The following is a 26,275-nucleotide window of genomic DNA, read 5'->3' on the forward strand; positions in this document are numbered from 1 at the left end:
TAAATACTACTTCAGACCCATCTATCATTACCAGTACCAAACATCTGATGTTACCATCAGATTAGATTACCAACTTTTCTTTTCTTTTTTTTTTTTTGAGACAGGCTGGAGTGCAGTGGTGGTATCATAGCTCACTGCAACCTTGAACTCCTGGGCTCCTGTGATGCTCCCACCTCAGCCTCCCGAATGGCTGGGACTATCGGCATGTGCCATCATATCTGGCTAATTAAAAAAAATTTTTTTTTAGAGACAAGGTCTCATTTTGTTGCCAAGGTTGGTCTCACTGGTCTCTAGTGATCCTCCTGCTTTGGTTTCTCACAGTTCTGAGATTACAGATGTGAGCCATTGTACTCAGCTAGAAATTATTACCTTATACAAACTTTTCTAGAAAATAGAAAGAGGAAATACTCTCCAGTTTGTTCATGAGGTCAGCATAATCTTTATACCAAAACTGGGTGGGGATGCTGTAAGAAAAAAACATTAGCTGAGCACAGTTGCGCACACACACCTGTAGTCCCACTTACTTGAGAGGCTGAGCAGGATCACTTAAGGCCAGCCCGGGCAACACAGGAAGACCTCATCTCAAAAAAAAAAAACCAAAAAACAAACAAAAAAAAGCCCCGGTGAGGGTGGGGGGCAGTATGTGGAATTTAACTAATGAACACACAGGGCAGAACTCCTGAACAAAATTTTACGAAGTTAATCCTACAAGCGAGAAAGTTACCAAGCACTACTGAGGCATGTGGAAAGGACTTACGAGCCAATCTGAAAGGGCTCCTTGCTGGCCAAATATGAGACAATTTGAACATCACAGAAAACAATAACTGCAATGGACTGAAACATAGCAACTGGGGTTGGGGGTAGGAAGAGAGAGTAAGTAAACATTTCAAATAAAGGTGGCATGGTGGATTGCACTGTAATTTCAGCACTTTAGGAGGCCAAGGTGGGGGGACTGCTTGAGCCCAGGAGTTCAAGACAAGCCCGAGTAACATAGTGAAACACCATCTCTACTATAAAGTAGGAGCACGACTCTACAAAAAATTTTTTAAAAATCAGGCAGGGACAATAGCATGCACTTATAGTCCCAGCTACTTAGGAAACTGAGGTGGGAGGATCACTTGAAGCTAAAGAGTTTGAGACTAGCCTAAGCAACACAGCAAGATCCTGTCTCTACAAAAGAAAAAAAATTAGCCAGGTGTGGTGGCACGCACCTGTAGTCCCAGCTACTCGGGACGCCAAGTCAGAATAATCCCCTGAGCCCAGGAACTCAAGGGTGCAGTGAGCTATGACAGGGCCACTGCACTCCAGCCTGGGTGACAGAGTAAGACCCCATCTCAAAAACAAAAAAACAAACCAAAAATAGGGTTGTAAGAGTAGTCTTCATTGATGTAACATGTGAGTACAGAGTGTCAGGGTTAGCTATGTGGATATATGAGGAGAAGTGTTTCAAAGGGAACAAATGGGGCAAAGGCCCAAATAAATAGCATGCCTATCCTGTCCTAACAGGAGCAAGGAAGCAGTAAGTTTAGAGTGGAGTAAGCAATGGAGAGAATGGTAGATGTGTTCAGAGAAGTAATGGGAAATCCTACCTTCGAGGACTTTATATGCCAATGTAAGCACTTTGGTCCTTACTCTGAGTAAAATAATGTGACCCACCTTAGGGTTTTGAGCAGAAAAGGGAAATGATCTGACTTATGCTTCAAAATGACCGCTGTGGTAGCAATGTTTAGAATCAGATACAAAAGTTTTAGTAAAACAGAAGAGTGGGGCTGGGAGCAGTGGCTCACGCCTGTAATCCCAGCACTTTGGAAGGCCGAGGCAGGCAGATCTTGAGGTCAGGAGATCAAGACCATCCTGGCTAACACAGTGAAACCCCGTCTCTACTAAAAAAAAATAGAAAAAAATTAGCTGGGCATGGTGGTGGGCGCCTGTAGTCCCAGCTACTTGGGAGTCTGAGGCAGGAGAATGGCGTGAACCCAGGAGGCAGAGCTTGCAGTGAGCCGAGATCGGGCCACTGCACTCCAGCCTGGGCGACACAGCAAGACTCTGTCTCAAAATAAATAAACAAATAAAAATAAAAACCATAAGAACAGAAGAGTATATTGTGGTAATTCAGGCAAGAGATAGTGGTGGCTTGCACTAGGGTAATAGCAATGAATGTGGTGAGAACTATACAGATTCTAAGTAATTTACAGGGTAGAACCAAGAGGATTCGCTGATAACTTAGATGAGGAATGTGTGACAAAGTCAAGGAAGATTCCAAAATTTCTGACCTGAGCAACTAGAATGATAGAAATGCAATCATCTGAGACAGGTTTTGGGTAGGACAGGTTTGAGAAAGAAGACACGGACATGTTAATTTTAAATAAATGTCTTTTAGACATCAAAGTGAAGATGTAGAGTAGGATAAGACACAAGAATCTTGAGTTTGGGAGACAGGTCTGGGCTGGAGATAAAAATTTGGGAATCATCAGACTATCGATGATATTTAAAGCCATGCGAATAAATTGAAGCACTCTGGAAATAAGCATAGATAAAATGTGATCAACAACTGAGCCAAGGGCATTCTAATTTACACACGGTGGAATGAACAGGAACCAGTAAAGGGGACTGAGAAGCAGCAACCAGTGAGGCAGGAAGAAAACTAGGAAATTGTGGGGTCCTGGAAGACAATTATGAAAGTGAATCAAAGAGGAGGGACAAGATCAACTGTGTAAAATGCTTCTGTTACATTAAGACTGTTGATAGGTAGCTGGGCATGGTAGCTCATGCCTGTAATCCTAACACTTTGGGAGGCTGAGGCTTGAGCCCAGGAGTTCGAGACCACCGTGGGCAACACAGAAAGACCCTGCAGCTACAAAAAAAAAAAAAAAAAATTAACTGGGCATGGTGGTGTGGGCCTGTGGTCTCAGCTACTTGGGAGCTGAGGTGGGAGGATTGCCTGAGCCCAGGGGTTGAAGGTGCAGTGACGTATGATTGCACCACTGCACTCCAGCCTGGGCAATGGCATGAGACTCTTGTCTTAAAAAAAAAAAAAAAAAAGGATGACGTTTGACAGCAACACCACAGAAGTGAAGCCAAGAACAAGAAGATCAGATGGTATTAATAGCAAAATATATGTCCTCTCCCACTCTAATCCTTTCTACTTGTATATTTGAAAATCCTAAGCCCTGGTGAAACTGATCTCAAGCTATTGACATGATGACTGGACTACTGTAAACCTTTTTACCTACTCTGCACAAAAACAGTGTATAAAATGCTAGGACAAGGCGGGGCACAGTGGCTCACACCAGTAATCCCAGCACTTTGGGAGTCTGAGGCGAGTGAATTATCTGAGGTCAGCAGTTCAAGACCAGCCTGGCCAACATGGTGAAACCCCATTTCTACTAAAAATACAAAATTAGCTGGGCATGGTGGCACACGCCTGTAATCCCAGCTACTCAGGAGGCTGAGGCAAAAGAATCATTTGAACCTGGGAGGCAAAGGTTGCAGTGAGCAAAGATCATGCCATGGCACTCCAGCCTGGGCGACAGAGTAAGACTCTGTCTCAAAAACAAAAACAAAAACAAAGTGGACTGTATCACATCTGTAATATATTTAAATAATTGTATATTATTTCATATTTAGTTTATATCAGTATTTAATAATTTCTGTTAACAAAAATAAACTCACTTGGGCATGAATGCTCCATTGGCTAGGGATGGTTCATCGTCATCCAGCCCATCAAAGAGATGTGACTTGGCTGTGCCTGTTGTTTGTAAAGCCTTTGGCCGGACTCTAGTGGCAGGGCGGGGTGTCAGTTTATAATGAGTAGGTGTAGTAAGAGCCTTCTGGGCTGCTGGATTTGTTGGTTTCAATCTCTGAAAAACAAAAGCATCAAGGAAATTTTTGGTTTACTTTAAACGTATTGCACTGGCCTTAAAAATCACAAGACCAGATTTCAATCCTCATCTTTGCCATTCACCTGCTAGATACCTGTTGAAGTCTCTGTTCCCATAAAACAAGGATGTTAACACCCAACTTTGTATGTGTTGAGTATCCCTCATCCAAAATGCTTGGGACCAGAAGTATTTTGGATTTTTTTGTATTTTGAAATATTTGCATTATACTTACCAGTTGAATATCCCAAATGTGAAAATCCAAAATCCAAAATCCAAAATGTCTCAATGAGCATTTCTTTTGAATGTCACGTCAGTGATCAAAGTTTTGGATTTTGGAGCATTTTGGATTTTCAATTTTTGGATTTGGGATGCACTATCCATATGTATGTGTGAATACTAACTGAACTGTCTTTATTATTCTAGAATTGATTTTTACTCATCTTTCCAGCCCCCATTTAAAATTATTTGTCTCACATCTTTTAAAATGTAATCAAGATAATGAATCTGTTAGCTGGACAGTGGTGGCATGTGCCTGTAATCCCAGCTACTGGGGAGGCTGACGCATGGGAATCGCTTGAACCCAGGAGGCGGAGGTTGCAGTAAGCCGAGATCGCACCACTGCACTCCAGCCTGGGTGACAGAGCAAGACTCTTTCTCCAAAAAAAACCAAAGATAACGAATCTGAAAAAAGTTTTGTAAATTAAAATGTATTAACACAACATATTAACATATCTTGTCCATTCTCTTCATCCTATGAGAGTTTAGCTTGCAATCATTCTGCTGTGAAAAACAGTATTTATGTTCATTTGATGAAAACATGATACCAAAAAAATCCTAAGCCACAGACACTACTTTTAAATTAAACCACAAATCTTATGCTTCAAGAAAAACTGAGATTCTGTCATGAATTAATATTCAACTTCTATACAATCCAAACTGCTCTGGGGAAAAAAAGGGCAGATACTAGCTTGTATTTATCCATCTTTTAGTGAACATTAATAATTAAACATTAAGTCAAACTCTGGGTACAAGAAATGAAAATAAAGTTACTTCCTCTGATTACTGAGGAAACTACGAGTTAGTGGAGGACACACAGGTAAATTTCAGGGTGCTTTAGATGGCACCTCTACAACATCCTGAGGATGTTCTACATTTGTTTTCCTAACAGCATAAATGAGATTATGTAACTACTTCAAATAACAATGTCTAGCATATCTAGCCTGTCACAATTTATTCTTCTCTTCCCAGTGCAAGCTGTTTACACTTAACAATGAATCTTTGTTATTCCCAGATTGTTGTGATCTTTCACAATTCTGTCTTTGGTTGGAATGCTTGACCTAGACTTGCCAAGCCCTGCATATCCATACAAAAAAGTTAAATGTTCCTCTTCTGAAAACAAAGCCTTATCAAATTCATCCAAGCATCTATGATCTTTTCACTAGTATATTTTAAATTCTGTATTAAGATAAAACTCATGTGACATAGAATTCACCGTTTTAACGCATCTACTTCAATAGTTTTTAGTATATTTACAAGGTTGTGCAACCATCACCACTGATTCCCAAAAACTTTGATGACTTCAAAAAGAAACTCAGTTCCTCTCAATTTCTTCCCTCTTCCCTTTCCAACTATGAATCTGTTTTCTTTCTCTATGGATTTGCCTATTCTGGGTATATTATATAAATGAAATCATGCGACATTTTGTGCCTGGCTCCTTTCATTTAACGTTTTCTTTCTTTTTGTTTTGAGATGGAGTTTTGCTTTTGTCGTCTGGGCTGGAGTGCAATGGTGCGATCTCGGCTCACTGCAATCTCCACCTCCCAGGTTCAAGTGATTCGCCTGCCTCAGCCTCACAAGTAGCTGGGATTATGGGCATGCGCCACCATGGTTGGCTAATTTTTTTTTTTTTTTTTTAGTATAGATGTGGTTTCACCATGTTGGTCAAGCTGGTCTCGAACTCCTGACCTCAGGTGATCTGCCCACCTCGGCCTCCCAAAGTGCTGGGATTAAAGGCATGAGCCACCATGCCCACTGTGCTCCGCCTTCACTTATGTTTTCAAGGTTTCATCTATGTTATAGCATGTATCAGTACTTTACTCCTATTTACGGCTAAAGGATATTCCATCATAGACATATAAAACATTTTGTTTATCCATTCGTCATTGATAGACACTCTTCTATTACCACATACACTCTACTGAACCAGTGTAAATTTACGTGCTTGTATGTCTGATCTTTGTCACTGGATAGCAACCTTAATAAATTCTTGTTTATTTTCATTTTGTATCCTCAGCACTTAACACAATGCCTTGCACATATTCAGCCACCTAAAATTAGGCTGCATAAATAATTGTCTAATCATTTACACATCACTTTAAAAGGTACTTTCATATTCATATCTCGCTTCTAATATCTAGTTTACAGGATTAAATTTAAGAACATAGTAAGATCCCATTTTTTTCTTTTTTTGAGACGAAGTTTCGCTCTTGTTGCCCAGGCTGGAGTGCAATGGCACAATCTCGGCTCACTGCAACCTCTGCCTCCCAGGTTCAAGCAATTCTCCTGCCTCAGCCTCCCAAGTAGCTGTGATTACAGGTGCCCACCACCATGCCCAGCTAGTTTTTGTATATTTCGTAGAGATGGGGTTTCACCGTGTTGACCAGGCTGGTCGTGAACTGAACTCAGGTGATCTACCCGCCTTGGACTCCCAAAGTGCTGGGACTACAGGCGTGAGCCACCGCGCCGGGCAGATCCCATTTCTTAAAAAAACAAAAACAAAACAAAACAAAAAAACAAAATAAAAAGCTGAGGGATACATGTAATCACATAAGTGACTGAATAGTAGTTTCTGTATATTGAGCAATTTACTATGATCCTGGTATGCGTTATCTCATTTAGCCCTCAACATTGAACACTATTACTATTCCCATTTTACAGAAGAAGAAACAAATTTAGGGAGGCAAAATGACTTTCTCATTTTCCAATGTCTCACAGATTATAAGTGGTAAAACAAGGATCAAATAGACCAAAGACTACACTTTTAACACCATGTGAGTAGTTTTTACACTAGTTATAAGAGATTAAAGACAAAGCTATGTAAAAATCAAGAGGTTAAGATTTTGGTTACGTCACTTAAGAGCATTATGATGTGAGCAAAGTCAGCCTCTCTAAGCTTTAGTGTGCTTAATTAGAAAATGAGAATAGGGCTGGGCATGGTGGTTTACACCTGTAATCCCAGCACGTTGGGAGACCAAGGCGGGAGGATTGCTTCCAGGAGTTCGATACCAGCAAGACGTCATCTCAAAAAGAAAAGAAAAAAACTTAAAAAAAAGTTGTTTTAATTAAAAATGATAATGTTAATATCTGCCTTATTTCAAGGCTGTTGAAAACCCTCAGCCTCGATCTTCAGTGTAGTGATCATTTCACTGTCCCAACACCTTCCAGATACAGCAAAAATAATTTACCCCTGGCTGAGTGAAATATCTTAAAAAACTAATTACACCTAGCTTTGCTTAATCCCTTAATATATACAGGCAAAAAATTACATTCTGCACATTCAGTTTCTCTTTCTTTGATATGGCATTTTACAGAAGTATCCTTAAATTTACCTCTTCCTTCTTCTTAGGGTCTGACATGGGATTCCGGAAGAGAGGAGAATCTCCAAAAGGTGAGTATGTTAGACTATTGATGTGCTGCTGGAGAACAGCCTGCTGGGCAGCAGAAGCATTTGGATCTGTCAAAGCTTTTAAAAAAAGAACACAAAAAATATATATAAATGCAAGAATACGATGCATTTATAACACAGAGCTCAGTATTCTTTTTGAAGAAGTGGTCTTCAAAATGCTCAAATCAATGGTATCATTGGGGCAGAATGTGTGTAGAGCAAACTGTAAAGAAAATCAAGAATCAAATAATAGGTCAAATTTAGGAAGTAGCATTTCGTAAGATACAATACTCATATAAATTCACTTACACAGTGTTCACTGTCACTACTAATCAAAGAAAGGAAAATTTAAACAACCCTGATGAAATATTTTATGCATACCCATCACTGAAATAGCTGCACAAAAAACCATAGTCTTTGACTTCTAGAAACGTTATAGACTGGTTTGTCTAAAGGAAATAATATGACAATATACAATGGGGCAAGTACTGTGTGTGTGTGTGTGTGTGTGTGTGTGTGTTTGTGTGTGTGTGTACACACACACACACCCAGGCTGGAGTGTAGTGGCATGATCTCGGCTTGCTGCAACCTCTGCCTCCAGGCTCAAGTGATCCTCTAACCTCAGACTCCCAAGTAGCTGGGACTATAAGGGTGAGTCACCACGCCAACAACAGCTAATTTTGTGTGTGTGTGTTTTTTTTTTTTTAGAGATGGAGTTTTGCCATGTTGCCCAGGCTAGTCTTGAACTCTTGAACTTGAACTATCTGCCCACCTTGGCCTCCCAAAATGCTGGGATTACAGGAGTCAGCCACCACGCCTGGCCTCTATCTTTTAACCTCATAATTTTAATCATGAAAATTTAACTCAAACTAGAAAGAAAAAAAATTCCTAAGCATTCACTGCATAGTATATATATATAGTCAAGATATGGAAACAACCTATGTGTCCAATATTAAGTTAATAGTTGTAGGCGGGGTGCGGTGGCTCACGCCTGTAATCCCAGCACTTTGGGAGGCCGTGGCGAGCAGATCACTTGAGGTCAGGAGTTCGAGACCAACCTGGCCAATACAGTGAAACCACACCTCTACTAAAAATACAAAAAATTAGCTGGGCGTGAGGGCGCACACCTACAGTCCCAGCTGTAACCCACGAAGTGGAGGATGCAGTGAGCCGAGATTGCCCCACTGCACTCCAGCCTGGGTGAAAGAGTGAGACTCTGTCTTAAACAAAAAAGTTGTAAACATCATAATGCATCAACATAGGCAATGCAGTTATTAAAAATAATAATTTGTTTCATTGTAGAAATATGAAATTATCTTTGATTTATTAGGTAAAATTTCCAGAATAAAAATATTATGTACATTAAGGCTACAGAGGAAGGCAGCATACAAACAAAAATGTGTTTGTTTTTTTTTTAACCCCCAAATCCAGGTGTCTTCCTGAAGAAAATGCTTAGGCTATCCTTATAAGTTTATTATTTACATTTATTTAACATTCAAATAATATAAACTGAAAGAAAAAAGAAATCACTAAGCCTAATTTTTTCTCAAAGTGTAAGAACATCTCATCAATTGCAGAGAATTTAGGGAACAGACGTAAGTAACAATGAAGACTATTCATGATCTACCATTGTACCAAGTAAAACATTAAGAAAAAAGCAAAACCACTACAGTATACCCTGACTGAAGAAGAAACATCTTTGCAAGATACTATCTCTTTCCAAAAATACTGATCAAAACTCAAGTCATAATAAAGTCATTTTACAGACAAAAATACTACCTTTTTCCCTTATAAACATTTACAAATAAAGTTACTGCCAAAATATAATACAATAATCCACAGTAAAGGAGTGACATAAAACTTTCTGAAAGTCTCACAATGTTGTGGGGAGTGGGGAGAGGCAGTATGGAGAACAAAAGCAGTAATAACAAAAAAAAAAACAGAGGCTGGGCATGGTGGCTCACGCCTATAATCCCAGCACTTTGGGAGGCCGAGGCGGGCGGATCACTAGGTCAGGAGATCTAGACTATCCTGGCTAACATGGTGAAACCCTATCTCTACTAAAAAATACAAAAAATTAGCTGGGCGTGGTGGCGGGCGCCTGTAGTCCCAGCTACTTGGGAGGCTGAGGCAGGAGAATGGCTTGAACCCGGGAGGCAGAGCTGACAGTGAGCCAAGGTCGCGCCACTGCACTCTAGCCTGGGCGACAGAATGAGACTCCGTCTCAAAAAAACAAACAAACAACAAAAAAAAAACAGAACAGGCTGCTATAGCTAAATTAACGAAAAAGAAGTAGATCCACCTGAGTCAAAGATTTCTTAAAATCAATGTATTCAATAAATACTAAAACACTGTACATTCATCTTGATATTTAACAAGACAGGACAAGTTTGCTCAGGATCTCAAACCAAGAGACGTCAATTTTAAGAGCATAGAGTAAATCATCTATGTTCAGAAAGTTCCTAAATCCAATTTAAGAGCAAAAAATAAAGAAAAGTTTTTTCTTTTCGGTACACAGCACTACAGATTAACAGCATACTGTTATTTTGGGGACTATGCAAGGATACTCAAGAAAAATTTTAGAGAACTCCAAACCTCACTGGTCATTTTGTTACTGGACAGGCAATTACTCATTTAGAAAACTGACCTGTCTTAGTTGATCTCATCATTTAACAAGTACAAATCACTCTACCTGGGTGTGCTCAAAAAAAAAAAAAACAAAAAAACCCAAAAACTTCTTTTAACAAATCCAAACACAAGAAAGAAAGTGTATGAGCATGATTTTATATATGTATGAATAAATATAAATTTTGTGTTAACTGTAGTATTTAAAGACACAGGAAAGAGAGTATCTTGATAGATTAGCAAAAACAAGAAAACAAACAAGCACTAGTTAAGCAACTACTGGTATTACATTCAATCTTGGTCAAAATAATTTGTAAACTTTCCAAAGAACAAATTCTAAAGAAATTTCAAAAAGAAGATTCCAAAAAACTAAATCATAACCAAATGATTAAAGGGATAGGGAAAAGTACAAAAACCAAGTCTTCAGATGAAACACAAGAATCTGATGATACTTTAACCAGAAAAAAGTCAGTGGGTTACCACAAATATACTAGGGCGAGGCATGGTGGCTCATGCCAGTAATTCCAGCACTTTGGGAAGCTAAGGCAAGCAGATTACTTCAGGTCAGAAGTTCAAGAATAGCCTGGCCAAAATGATGAACCTCTATCTCTACTAAAAAATATAAGAATTAGCCAGGCATGGTGACACATACCTGTAGTCCCAGCTACTCAGGAGGCTGAGACCGGAGAATTGTTTGAACCTGGAGGCGGAGGCTGCAGTGAGCCAAGATGGTGCCACAGCACTCCAGCCTGGGTGACAGAGTAAGACTCCTCTCAACAAAAAAAAAAAAAAAAAAAGGAAAGAAAGAAAAGAAACCATACTAGACTGGTTTTGCTTAGCTTTAGGAAATAAAAGTAGAACCACTGGGTGGAAACTCTATGGAAGCAGGATTTGGTTTCCACACAACCAGAACAACAGACTGTACTGCCTGTAAGGAAGCCACCATACCTGAGGTTTTTTTAAGACAAGGCAGACTCACATAGTTCTAAAGTACCTTCAACTAAGATTCCGTAGTATAAAGATGTACATTCTAAAAGTAAATACAATTACCTTTAAATGGGCAGTAATGTTAAGGCACACAAATTTAATATTAACTAAATTCCTGTGTCAGGAACTTTGGAAAAAGAGATGGATTATTAAAAACCAGTCAAAAGGCTATACAAGTAAAAATAGCATATTACAATAATTTATGCTACCACCTTCTACTAAAACCAATAAAAAATGAGAAAAAAATAAAATTAAAACATAATTTTTTTTTGAGACGGAGTCTTGCTGTGTCACTCAGGCTGGAGTGCAGTGGCGCGATCTTGGCTCACTGCAACCTCTGCCACCCGGATTAGGCAATCCTCCTGCCTCAGCCTTGCGAGTAGGTGGGATTACAGGTGCCTGCCACCACGCCTGGCTAATTTTTGTATTTTTAGTAGAGACAGGGTTTCACCATGTTGGCCAGGCTGGTCGAACTCCTGACCTCAGGTGATCCACCTGCCTCGGCCTCCCAAAGTGCTGAGATTACAGGCGTGAGGCACCACACCAGGCCTATTTTTAATGATAAAGCTAAGTATAAAATTCGCACAGAGATCAATGAAAACTCGAATTCACCTCCACTCTCTCCAAGAACTTATTAAATCTTTGGCTAAAAAATATTAACATTTATATATATAAACCCACAATGACAAAGAATGGAAAGGTGGCAAATGAACACGAGAAAATCTGACAAATTTCTAGGGGAAAGATGTGGACAGAGGACTGATCAAGCAGGATACAGAAAACTATAGCTTAGCGTACACTCAACAGCAATTACAGCTGACCCTTGAACAACACAAGTTTGAACTGTGTGGATCCACTTATGTGTGGATTTCCTCCTCTGCCACCCCTGAGAGAGCAAGACCAACCCCTTCCTCCTCCTCCTGATTTTCTTAATAATATATTCTTTTCTTTAGCTTGCTTTATAGTAAGAATATAGTACGTACTACATATAATATACATAACGTGTATTAACTGTTTATGTTGTCAGTAAAGCTTGGGAATCAAAGATTATTTGCGAATTTTCAACTGTGTGGGGGTCAGCACCCCAACCCTCATGTTGTCCAAGAGTCTACTAGTATGATCAAATGACGCGTATCTACCTTGGAGAATCCCAGAAGTCTAGGGACTTGGGAATACCAGGTTTGATGAAGTAGAATTGAAAACAGGAAGACGAAAGAATTAATGGAAAGTCTAAGCCAGGTGCGGTGGCTCACACCTGTAACCCCAGCACTTTGGGAGGCCGAGGTGAGAGGACTGCTTGAGGTCAGGAGTTCGTGACCAGCCTAGCCAACACGGTGAAACCCAATCTCTACTAAAAATACAAAAATTAGCCGGGCGTGGTGACATGGGCCTGCAAACCCAGCTACTCAAGAGGCTGATGAAAGAGAATCACTTGAACCTGGGAGGTGAAGGTTGCAGTGAGCCAAGATCGAGATCGCACCACTACACTCTAGTCTTAGGGAGAGAGCAAGACTCTGTCTCAAAAAAAAAAAAAAAAAAAAAAAAAAAAAAAAAAAAGAGATGAAGTTTATATAGAAAACTACATACTGCCATCCTCCTAATCACTGATGCTCAACACACAGGTCAAAGTATGCCTTTCTCTAAGTAATAACATAAAAAGGAGAAGGGCAACTACTGTGGTTACTGGCATCATCCCAGAGCTAAGAATTTGATATTCTAACATTTAGAAGACCCTCTGATAATACCTGGTTTCTAGATTACTTACTCTAAAGTAAAACCTACTGGTAAACAAGCCCTCTCACATACAAAAAGTTGCCAGTGAGCTTTTAAATATAAATATATATATATATTTTTTGGAGACAGAGTTTCACGCTTTCGCCCAGGCTGGAGTGTAGTAGTGTGATGTCGGTTCAGTGCAACTTCCGCCTCCCAGGTTCAAGCGATTCTCCCGCCTCAGCCTCCGGAGTAGCTGGGATTACAGGCATGTACCACCATATCCGGCTAGTTTTTCTATTTATGGTAGACATGGGGTTTTGCCATGTTGACCAGGCTGGTCTCGAACACTTGACCTCAAGCAATTTGCCCGCCTCAGCCTCCCAAAGTGCTGGGATTACAGTCATGAGCAACCATGCCCAGCCTATTTTTAATCTTAAATAGGAATGAAAAGGACCACCAAGCACTAAAGATTACAATCAAAACAAAAATCATCCTGAAAACCCAAGGAACAGAAGAACGCTAAAAAAATTTTATCCCAACTGAGTTTTAAGCAAAAAAACTGTATCTAAGAAACAGGTGTTTGGTTAAAAAAAAAAAAACTTTCAGAGAACAAGAATGAATTCTTCCAAATTAAAAACAAAAATCTGGCCAGGAATGGTGGTTCACGCCTGTAATCCCAGCACTTTGGGAGGCCAAGGCAGGTGGATCACCTGAGGTCAGGAGTTCGAGACCAGCCTGGCCAACATGGTGAAACCCCATCTCTACTTAAAATACAAAAATTAGCTGGGCATGTGGCAGGCACCTGTAATCCCAGCTATTTACGAGACTGAGGAAGGAGAATCACTTCAACCCAGGAGGCAGAGATAGAAGTGAGCCGAGATCGTGCCATTGCACTCCAGCTTGGGTGACAGTGCGAAACTCCATCTCAAAAAAAAAAAAGGAAATCCAAAAAGAGGATTGAAAAGACAACAAAAAAATCTCCCACAAAGTAGAAACACAGGTCAAAGATACAACTGTTAAGACAGAAAGGATCTAAGCAAAATGTAGTAAAATCTCAGGACAAAAGGACAATCCTAAATGCTTTTGAGGATAGAAGGCACAGGTCACAAGAAGCGTAAGAGCATTAGACCATCAGTAATGGTTATTGCAAGAAGGAATACAGTCAATGTTCTGAGAATAAATTATTTTCACACAAGTCCCTAATATTAAATTGTGTGGAATGAATGAAGGTATTTTCAGACCTCTAAGTATTCAAAAGTTACCCTTCGTATTACACTTCACTTGAAGACATATTCCAGAAAACTCAGAAAATAAATAAAGAGAAAAACCATATAGGCAGGACATAGCAGTTCTCACTGAGCAGACTTGACGAGAATATCTTGAAGCAATGCTGAAGGCCTGGAGAATAATCAGTCCACACTGCTGCAGGAGGACAGAGGTAGCAGAGAATAAAGTAACTGGGGTAAACGAAATGTTCTGATACCATCCTTCAGAATTTGGAACAGTTTTGTGGAAGTCAATAAGCGGTGGTAATACCAGGGAAAATAGGAATCAGAAACTCCAAGGGGAAAAAATCTGGGCAGCACTATTTTCATAAGTTATAATAACAGAATCATTTGCAACAGTTCATTTGCAACTATTAAATTATTCTTCAAGGAACAGAAGACAGTTACAGGACAGAAAATATTATCAACTTTATCAATATAAAAATAAAGATGGGGCCAGGCGCAGTGGCTCACACCTATAATCCCAGCACTTTGGGAGGCTGAGGCAGACGGATCACCTGAGGTCAGGAGTTCGAGACCAGCCTGGCCAACATGGTAAAACCCCATCTGTACTAAAATTACAAAAATTATATGCGTGGTGGCAGGCACCTGTAATCCCAGCTACTCAGGAAGCTGAGGCAGGAGAATTGCTTGAACCTGGGAGGCAGAGGTTGCAGTGAGCCAAGATTACGTCACTGCACTCCAGCCTAGGAGATAGAGCAAGACTGTCTCCAAGAAAAAAAAAAAGAGAGAGAGAGAGAGAGAAAAGAAAATAAGGGTAATAAAAGCATAGGGAAAGGTACTAATATCCTCATTTGACAAAGAAGACTCAAGAAACACTATCACCTTGTTGACAGAATAAGAAAAATATGTAAGTATGTAGCTTAAATTTGCAAAGGTTTCTCAAAACCTGACACATGTATCATGATAGTATGGGAGACTAATTTAGTGGTACAGAAACATCTGTCTATCAGGCTGGGCGTGGTGGCTCACACTTGTAATCCCAGCACTTTGGGAGGCCGAGACGGGCGGATCACGAGGTCAGGAGATCGAGACCACAGTGAAACCCCATCTCTACTAAAAATATAAAAAATTAGCCAGGCATGGTGGCGGGCGCCTGTAATCCCAGCTACTCGGAGAGGCTGCGGCAGAATGGCGTGAACCCGGGAAGCGGAGGTTGCAGTGAGCTGAGATGGCGCCATTGCACTCCAGCACTCCAGCCTGGGTGACAGAGTGAGACTCCGTCTTAAAAAAAAAAAAAAAAAAAAAAAAAAAAAAAATCTGTCTATCTATTCATTCTATTTATCTCAGTTACTCTATTTATGCCAGGTGATAACCAGTTTTTCACTTCCTGTGGAACATAATTTTCTTTTCTTTTCCTTTTTTTTCTTTTCTTTTGAGACGGACTCCCACTCTTGTCGCCCAGGCTGGAGTGTAGTGGCGTGATCTCGGCTCACTGTAACCTCCACCTCCCGGGTCCAAGTGATTCTCCTGCCTCAGCCTCCTGAGTATCTGGGATTACACGCACATGCCATCATGCCCAGCTAATTTTTGAATTTTTAGTAGAGACGGGGTTTCACCATGTTGGCCAGGCTGGTCTCAAACTCCTGACATTGTGATCCACCCACCTCGGCCTCCCAAAGTGCTGGGATTATAGGCGTTGGCCACCATGTCCAGCCCATAATTTTCTTTAAAAAGCTATTTAAATTAAAAAGTAAGTTAATTTTGGCCAGGAGCGGTGGCTCACGCCTGTAATCCCAGCACTTTGGGAGGCCGAGGTGGGCGGATCATGAGGTCAGGAGATCAAGACCATCCTGGCTAACATGGTGAAACCCCATCTCTACTGAAAATGCAAAAAAATTAGCTGGGCATGGTGGCGGGCACCTGTAGTCCCAGCTACTCAAGAGGCTGAGGCGGGAGAATGGCGCGAATCCGGGAGGTGGAACTTGCAGTGAGCCAAGATCGCGCCACTGCACTCCAGCCTGGGCGACAGAGCGAAACTCCATCTCAAAAAAAAAAAAAAAAGTAAGTTAATTTCCTTAAGTTCAAAATAAATAACAAAGTGGTAGGTGGACCCTGGCAAAGTTTGGAAGGAGTATTCAAATGAATGAAGTATATGAAAAACACCTCAGGCTGTGCGCGGTGGCTTACACCTGTAATCCTAGCACTTTGGGAGGCCGAGGTGGGCAGATCACGAGGTCAGGAATTCGAGACCAGCCTGGCCAACATGCTGAAACCCTGTCTCTGCTCAAGATAAAAAAAAAAAAAAAATTAGCTGGGTGTGGTGACATGCACCTGTAATCCCAGCTACTCAGGAAGCTGAGGCAGAAGAATCACTTGAACCCAGGAGGTGGAGGTTGCAGTGAGCTGACATCACACCATTGCACACCAGCTTGGGCAACAGCGCCAAGACTCCTTTTCAAAAAAATAAAAGAAAGAAAAACACTTCAATAGATAAAACTAAATTTAGGAAATATAGTAAATTTAGTAAACAATTATATTGGAAGAAGTAAATAAAGTAGAGGTGATGCATGAGCTAAATTCTCATCTACCATAACAGGTTAAATGTATTTAGATTTAATAAACCAAAACACAGTAATATAAGCACATTTAGCGATATGAACTAAATTATATATCAGATGAATTAAAAACAGTAACAAAAGTGGTTTCTTTGAGAGAGGAGGCCTAGGAGCAGGGAAAGCAGAGTAGGCCAGGATCTATTAATAAGCCCTTCTTTACTACACAATTGTTTAATGACATGCATGTATGTAATGCCTTGGTAGGAATGGCACAGGGGTAGGATGGAAAATCAGATCAGCAAGTATTAGCAAAAAATTAAGAAAAGCCTTCTAAAGTGACTGACACTTACCTACTGGGGCCTGGGGGGCTCCAAAGCCCAAAGTGGCTGTCGTAGTATTAAATCCAGGGGCCCCAAAGGCTCCTGTACCAAGAGGCCCTCCAATCTTAGGTTGGTTGTTCCCAAACAAAGATGCCTGTCCAGCACCAAGAGCTATGGAGACAAGAGGAAAGAAAAAGCACCACAGAAGATCCTTTCAATGTTGTGCCAGAGGTCAGTTACTTAAAAATATAATACATTTGGAAACTTCATAATGACCACTCATTTCAACAAAGGGGTGAATATGGTTAAGTGCTACTATGGGTCAAGTACTGGGCTCAGTACATTATACACATCATAGGTAAAATACTTAAATCTCTCTGTGCTTCAGTTTCCTCAACTATAACATGAAGTAACATATAGCTTAGATATTTATCCTAAAATTAAAATGAATAAACATTCGTAAAGCATTTAGAAGACATCAGGCACATACTACATGCTCATCAAAATGTCTGATGTAGAAACTATTATTCTCATTTAACAGAGGAGAAAACTTACGGTTTAGTAATTAGCATGATGTCACAATGTTATGATAGAAATGGGGTTCAAACCTAGGTGTATTTGACAACCAGGGCTCTTAACTGCCTGCCACTCTATAGTATAACAGGTTTCCAAAGAATTTTTAAAAATTAATTATTCTTAAAATTCAATACTTGCAAATCAAAATACTCAACTAACACAATCATGTCCTCTTTCTTACAGACTGAACTATAGGAAAACTAAATCCAACATATCTTTCACTAATACAACATAACACTTTCATTTATACCATCTCATGAAAACCGGTTTATCTAGACGAACTTGGTTTACAAAAAGCTCAACATCTTCTGGTGAGGTTACTAAACAGACTCAGATTTCAGCAGGAACCAGAGTGGTTGGACTAAGAACTCATTTTCACCAGAGAGAAACCCACTGCAGAAACTTGTATTGTTGAATTTTGCTTAGGGACCTTGTTGTTGGTGGTGATGTTAGAAGTGTAAAACAGGAGAGAATATGGTGAATACAAGTTATTGGCATTATTAAAAAATTCTATTCAATTTCCCACCATATTTCCCCCAAATTATTGGCAATTTATAAGATTTAAAGTTCCTTTAAAAAAAGAGAGAGAGAGAGAGAGAGAGACAGACAGGATCTCATTATGTTACCGAGGCTGAGTCCTGGGCGAAAGTAATCCTCCCACCTAAGCCTACTGAGTAGCTGGGACTACAGGCATGCATCACCACGCATGGCTTCTGAAGTTCTTTTTAACATATCAACTGCATCTTGAAACAAATACCATTTACCAGGAAAATCACTTCAAAGATACAATACTTGCAGGTCAAAAATATTGTACGGGAACTGCTTTGAGATCACAATCGAGAAAGAACAGGAAGTTTATACCAAGACAACCCACACAATATAAATCAGAAAGGATGACTACTGAACAAATTACTCTGGCTGTCCAACCTCATTAAAAATAAGACAACAGGGTCGGGCGTGGTGCCTCATGCCTGTAATCCCACTACTTTGGGAGGCCGAGGTGGGTGGATCACCTGAAGTTAGGAGTTCAAGACCAGCCTGACCAACATGGAGAAACCTTGCCTCTACTAAAAATACAAAAATTAGCTGGGTGTGGTGGCACATGCTTGTAACCTAGCTACTCGGGAGGCTGAGGCAGGAGAATAGCTTGAACCCAGGAGGTGGAGGTTGCAGTGAGCCAAGATCATGCCATTGCACTCCAGCCTGGGTGACAAGAGCAAAACTCCATCTCAAAAAAAAAGAAAAAAAAAAAAAAAAGGACAGGTTTGGGACAAAGAATAAGACTTCTTTTAAAGTTCTAAACCATTAGTAATTAACGCAAGCTCCAAAAAATACTAAAATTATATTACTTCATCAAAGGAAATAGTTTACAGCACAAATTACAGAATTGTTTATTTTCTGGTAGGCTAATACCTCCTTGCCTCCAAACAAAAACTTAGGTGAAACTCAAATATATAAAATAGATGAAAAATTCTACTCTAAATGTGTATTGCTCTCACCTTTACAGGATCCCTGGATGATGACCCATGAATCAGTCTAAAATCACTGTACTTTATTTCAGTAATCCACAGAAGAATAAACAAAAGGCACTGTGGGCCGGGCGCAGTGGCTCACGCCTGTAATCCTAGCACTTTGGGGAGCCGAGGCGGGCAGATCACCTGAGGTCAGGAGTTCGAGACCAGCCTGACAAACATGGAGAAACCCTGTCTCTACTAAAAATACAAAATTAGCTGGGCATGGTGGCACATGCCTGTAATCCCAGCTACTCGGGAAGGCTGAAGCAGGAGAATCGCTTGAACCCGGGAGGCGGAGGTTGCAGTGAGCCGAGATCACGCCACTGCACTCCAGCCTGGGCAACAAGAGCAAAAGTCTGTCTCAAAAAAAAAAAAAAAAAAAAAAAGGCACTGTGTGGTTTGAGTTGTCTGTAAAGGGATCATCATAAAATGACTTGACTACTGACTATTGCAATTTATCAATGGAAAAACAGGTATTTTTATCCAGATCTGCCTTGTTTTATGCACAAATGGCTTTTTATGTTTAATGAAAGAACTAATGGTCCACAATTTGAGGGGCATTCTGAGTGTGGTGATGTGTGATATAATAAAGTTTTGGTAATTTGTCAAGATAGGAAAAATGTACTATATTTATGATTAGCTGTAGCAGTTATAAAGAAGCTATATGGGGGACAAAATGGTAATAGCGGCCTTAGAAACTCCAAAGAAAATCAAGAAAAAATTGAAAATGGCTATTTTCCTTTTGAGATATTCCAAAATTGTTAGAATTTAAATTTATCTGAGGCATCTATTAGCACCAGAAAGATTTTTCTATGTGTCTCTCAGTATTACAATCAATCTTCCTATATGTAGCCATTACTTCAAGGAAAACCTGTAGAATGAAGGTTTATTATTATTACTAAGTAACCAGGGCAGTGTTGTGCAATTGATAGTGCTAATGACAGTTAATATGACTATAAAACAAGAAACTGTTATGTCCATGAGTTAATGAATGTTTCTTAGTCTGAACACATGGGGCGGGAGAAAATCACACGTCAAGGGTCAGTATAAAACCTTTTATACTAAGATTGGTTTCTTAAATCGAAGCATTCAAAAAAATCTTATGTATTTGTACATTTAATATTTGTATATCAACTACTCATTAAGTACCCAAACGCCCACATTACAGGAGGCTTGAGTTTGAATCTCCATCACTGAAAATAAGAGGCTGCAGAGAAACACTCACTTAGCTATTGCCTCCCAAAAATACAGCCTAAAGCTATAGTGCTAGTCTACCTGTTAAACCATGAAATGCAGAGTTCAGGAATGTGGGTGTTTATATGCAAGTCTCAGGAAATGTTCCTCCCAAACCCAAGGGCCTGCTTCAGCAGATGTGATAATCAGGGAACTGCAACAGTGTGTGCGCTTGGTGACTCACAATTCTCATTTCCCTACATGATATGCTGCTGCTAAGGTTAGGGGTGTAAAATTCTTAATTGGTTGTATTCTTCTTTTAGTTTATAGGAGAGGCATGTATAAGGAATATACAACAGCAACACAATGCAGTTTGTTTATTGTGAGAGAGAACTGCTGAAGGAAAACAGAATATTATTAAAATAAAATGTTAGGATACTACATTATTGTGGAATAAGAGACAAAAGCATCAGAAAAAGAGTTACAGAGTCTTGGAATATGGGGGAAGATATTGCTAATCATAACCTACAAGATCCAGGAGCCAAAGAGAAAGTAATTCTGATCACATAAAAATAAAACTTGTGGCTGGACGCAGTGGCTCATGCCTGTAATCCCAGTACTTTGGGAGGCCAAGGCAGGAGGATCAGGAGGTCAGGAGTTCCAGACTAGCCTGGCCAAAATGGTGAAACCTCATTTCTACTAAAAATACAAAAATTAGGCTGAGGCAGAACTGCTTGAACCCGGGAGGCAGAGGTTGTAGTGAGCCGAGATCACACCACTGCACTCCAGCCTGGGCAACAGAGCAAGAGTCCATCTTGGAAAAAAATAAAACTTGTGGCCTGGTGCAGTGGCTCATGCTGGGAGGCTGAGGCAGGCAGATCACCCGAGGTCAGTAGTTCAAGACCAGCCTGGCCAACATGGTGAAACCCCATCTCTACTAAAATTACAAAAATTATTTAAAAAATGTAAAACCTTCCTTAATTTGAATTTGAGCAAAAAAAAAAAAAAGAAAAAAGAAAAAAGAAAAACCTTCCTTCATTTGCCCGCACCAAAGCTATTTTTTCCTAAAGGGTTGGAAGAAAACATTATTTGATTTCAGATGATATATTCTGCATATGTTTAGGGATCACAATGTACAACAAAATGAGAGCTTTTGTTTTCATTTCTTGCAAAATTTGTGTGGTAGAAGTTGGATAAGTTGAAAAGCTCAAATGAAATTCTTTCTGAGGTATAATGAGGAATTTCATTAAAAAAACTAATTTATTGAGAGTTTTTAGCATGAAGGGTTGTTGAATTTTGTCAAAGGCCTTTTTTGCATCTATTGAGATAATCATGTGGTTTTTGTCTTTGGTTCTGTTTATATGCTGGATTACATTTATTGATTTGCATATGTTGAACCAGCCTTGGTATTTATAGCACATATCTCAAAATAAGAGCTATGACAAACACACAGCCAATATCATACTGAATGGGCAAAAACTGGAAGCATTCCCTTTGAAAACTGGCACAAGATAGGGATGCCCTCTCTCACCACTCCTATTCAACATAGTGTTGGAAGTTCTGGCCAGGGCAATCAGGCAGGAGAAGGAAATAAAGGGTATTCAATTAGCAAAAGAGGAAGTCAAATTGTCCCTGTTTGCAGATGACATGATTGTATATCTAGAAAACCCCATTGTCTCAGCCCAAAATCTCTCCTTAAGCTGATAGGCAACTTCAGCAAAGTCTCAGGATACAAAATCAATGTGCAAAAATCACAAGCATTCTTATACACCAATAACAGAGAGCCAAATCATGAGTGAACTCCCATTCACAATTGCTTCAAAGAGAATAACATACCTAGGAATCCAACTTACAAGGGATGTGAAGGACCTCTTCAAGGAGAACTACAAACCACTGCTCAATGAAATAAAAGAGGATACAAACAAATGGAAGAACATTCCATGTTCACGGGTTGGAAGAATCAATATCGTGAAAATGGCCATACTGCCCAAGGTAATTTATAGATTCAATGCCATCCCCATTAAGCTACCAATGATTTTCTTCACAGAATTGGAAAAAACTACTTTAAAGTTCATACGGAACCAAAAAAAGAGCCCGTATCGCCAAGTCAATCCTAAGCCAAAAGAACAAAGCTGGAGGCATCACGCTACCTGACTTCAAACTATACTACAAGGCTACAGTAACCAAAACAGCATGGTACTGGTACCAAAACAGAGATATAGATCAATGGAACAGAACAGAGCCCTCAGAAATAATGCCACATATCTACAACCATCTGATCTTTGACAAACCTGACAAAAACAAGCAATGGGGAAAGGATTCCCTATTTAATAAATGGTGCTGGGAAAACTGGCTAGCCATATGTAGAAAGATGAAACTGGATCCCTTCCTTACACCTTATACAAAAATTAATTCAAGATGGATTAAAGACTTACATGTTAGACCTAAAACCATAAAAACCCTAGAAGAAAACCTAGGCAATACCATTCAGGACATTGGCATGGGCAAGGACTTCATGTCTAAAACACCAAAAGCAATGGCAACAAAAGCCAAAATTGACAAATGGGATCTAATTAAACTAAAGAGCTTCTGCACAGCAAAAGAAACTACCATCAGAGTGAACAGACAACCTACAAAATGGGAGAAAATGTTCACAACCTACTCATCTGACAAAGGGCTAATATCCAGAATCTATAATGAGAACTCAAACAAATTTACAAGAAAAAAACAACCCCATCAAAAAGTGGGTGAAGGATATGAACAGACATTTCTCAAAAGAAGATATTTATGCAGCCAAAAGACACATGAAAAAATGCTCATCACTGGCCATCAGAGAAATGCAAATCAAAACCACAGTGAGATACCATCTCACACCAGTTAGAATGGCCATCATTAAAAAGTCAGGAAACAAAGAGGATGTGGAGAAATAGGAACACTTTTACACTGTTGGTGGGACTGTAAACTAGTTCAACTATTGTGGAAGTCAGTGTGGCGATTCCTCAGGGATCTAGAACTAGAAATACCATTTGACCCAGCCATCCCATTACTGGGTATATGCCCAAAGGATTATAAATCATGCTGCTATAAAGACACATGCACACGTATGTTTATTGTGGCACTATTCACAATAGCAAAGACTTGGAACCAACCCCAATGTCCAAAAATGATAGACTGGATTAAGAAAATGTGACACATATACACCATGGAATACTATGCAGCCATAAAAAATGATGAGTTCATGTCCTTTGTAGGGACATGGATGAAACTGGAAACCATCATTCTCAGCAAACTATCGCAAGGACAAAAAAACCAAACACTGCATGTTCTCACTCATAGGTGGGAATTGAACAATGAGAACACTTGGACACAGGAAGGGGAACATCACACTCCAGGGACTGTTGTGGGGTGGGGCGAGTGGGGAGGGATAGCATTAGGAGATATACCTAATGCTAAATGACGAGTTAATGGGTGCAGCACACCAACATGGCACATGTAAACATATGTAACAAACCTGCACATTGTGCACATGTACCCTAAAACTTAAAAGTATAATAATAATAAAAAAACCTATTATATAACCAAAAAGAGTGAATATCCACAATACACAAAGAATCCTTAAAAATAAATTAAGAGGCCAGGCACGGAGGCTCACGCCTGTAATCCCAGCACTTTGGGAAGCCGAGGCTGGTGGATCACTTGAGGTCAGGAGTTCGAGACCAGCCTGGCCAACATGGTGAAACCCCGTCTCTAACTAAAAAAATACAAAGTTAGCCGGGTGCAGTGGTGCATGCCTATAATCCCGGCTACATGGGAGGCTGAGGCAGGAGAATCACTTGAACTCAGGAGGTGGAGGTTGCCGTGAGCTGAGATCGCACCATTGTACTCCAGCCAGGGCAACGAAAGAAACTCGGTCTCTAAATAAATAAATAAATAAATAAATAAATAAATAAAATATAAATTAACAAGAATCTCAAGTTAGTGGTAGATGCAGAAAAAAAGAAACAATAATCCAATACTATGAACAGAGAACTGACTCAAATGGCAAATAAAAAAAACCAAAGATATTCACCTTTGCCAGTAATCAGTGAAGTGCAAACTGGAATGTACCAATTTCTAATGTCGTGTATGAAAAGACAAAAAAGCCCAATATGGAAAACATAGAAAAATGGGCATTTTATATAATGTGAGCAACACAAACTGTTATTATTTTTGAAAGGCAAATTAGCAAATTCAACCAAAATCTGAAATATGTGTATATTCCAACACTGCAATTCCAATTTGATGTATCAATCCTACAATAAACTAACACATGCAAAATTATGTAACAAAAAATGTTCACTGAGGGTTTTGCCAACATCTTCAAATAAATGTCCATCAATAGGTGAAATGTTAAATAATGGTATATGTACGATGTGTATAAATTATGTGTGTTTAATGGAATACTAAATAATTTTTTTGGGAATGAGACTTTTCTCTGGAGTGCAGTGGAATGATCACCACTCACTGCAGTCTCGACTTCCAAAGCTCAGGTGATTCTCCCACCTCAGCCTCCCGAGTAGCTCGGACTACAGGCACATGCCACCAAGCCCAGCTAACTTTTTGCATTTTTAGTACAGACAGGTTCTCCCTATGCTGCCTAAGTAATCCGTGCACCTCAGCCTCCCAAAGACCTGGCATTACAGGCATGAGCCACCTCATCCAGCTCTACGTAGGGTTTTTCAAAATGAGATCAATATGTATGTACTGACCAAAAGAAAAACTGGTATTATGTGAAATGAAAATACAAGTCACAGAACACTATGTAAGACAGTGCTTTCGAACATCTTCAACTACAGCACATGCAATGAAAAACACTGAGATCCAAAACACATAAACACAAACACAACTGAAACAAAGTTTCGTAAAAGGATATTAACCTTAATATTTTAATTTTTTTTTTTTTTTTAGGACAGAGTCTCATTCTGTTACCCAGGCTGGAGTGCAGTGGTACTATCATAACCCACTGCAGCATCTAGCTCCCAGGCTCAAGCGATCCTCCCACAGCACATCTCATTCAGCTGCTTCAGTAGCTAGGACTACAGGCACATGCCACCATGCATATCTATTTTTTTTTTTGATAGCTTCTATGTTGCTCAAGATGATGTTAAATGCCTGACCTCAAGCAATCCTCCTGCCTAGGCCTCCCAAAGTGCTAGGATTAGAAGCATAACCCATTAGGTCAAGCCCACTGATTTTTAATTCTACTTCATTTTCTTCAAATGCTGATTGCAAGCAACTGTATTAATTATAACCAACTAATGCATCTCAGTCGTTGGCTTAAAAGTCACTCATACAGGGTATAGTTTCCATTTAAAAATATAATCCCAGGCAGGGCACGATGGTTCACACCTGTAATCCCAGCACTTTGGGAGGCCGAGGCGGGCAGATCACCTGAGGTCGGGGGTTTGAGACCAGCCTGACCAACATGGAGAAACCCCATCTCTACTAAAAATACAAAATTAGCTGGGCATGGGGGCACATGCCTGTAATTCCAGCTACTAGGGAGGCTGAGGCAGGAGAATCGCTTGAAACCAGGAGGCGGAGGCGGAGGCTGTGGTGAGCCAAGATCGTGCCATTGCACTCCAGCCTGGGTAACAAGAGCGAAACTCTAACTCAAAAAACAAACCAGAATATAATCCTAAACCCTAAATATATAAGACATGTATGTACAGATGTGTGTGTAAACATGTCCAACAAATGCATAGAAAGGGGTCTGACAAGATACATGCCAAACAAACCTAATCATTTCACAGGTGAAAGAGACTGGACTTTTCATGAAACTTATGAATTGTTAAAAACTTTTTTTTTTTTTTGGAGACGGAGTCTCACTCTGTCGCCCAGGCTGGAGTGCAGTGGCGCGATCTCGGCTCACTGTAAGCTCCGCCTCCCGGGTTCACGCCATTCTCCTGCCTCAGCCTCTCCGAGTAGCTGGGACTACAGGCGCCTGCCACCACACCTGGCTAATTTTTTGTATTTTTTTAGTAGAGACGGAGTTT

General features: G+C 40.0%; 1 protein-coding gene across 3 annotated transcripts in view; it reads right to left on the reverse strand.

Moving 5' to 3' along the window:
* Positions 1-26,275, reverse strand: part of NUP98 (nucleoporin 98) — a 126,105-nt gene that overhangs the window by 53,053 nt on the left and 46,777 nt on the right. For all 3 annotated transcript variants that reach the window (XM_030794632.1, XM_030794630.1, XM_030794631.1), the window contains exons 12-14: positions 17,008-17,148; positions 7,490-7,623; positions 3,673-3,860 (exon numbers count right to left, since the gene is read on the reverse strand). In XM_030794632.1, the coding sequence (XP_030650492.1) occupies positions 3,673-3,860; positions 7,490-7,623; positions 17,008-17,148 (463 nt within the window). The remainder of the gene's footprint in view (positions 1-3,672; positions 3,861-7,489; positions 7,624-17,007; positions 17,149-26,275) is intronic.

This window comes from Nomascus leucogenys, chromosome 15 (assembly GCF_006542625.1).
Source record: "Nomascus leucogenys isolate Asia chromosome 15, Asia_NLE_v1, whole genome shotgun sequence".
Taxonomy (NCBI): domain Eukaryota; kingdom Metazoa; phylum Chordata; class Mammalia; order Primates; family Hylobatidae; genus Nomascus; species Nomascus leucogenys.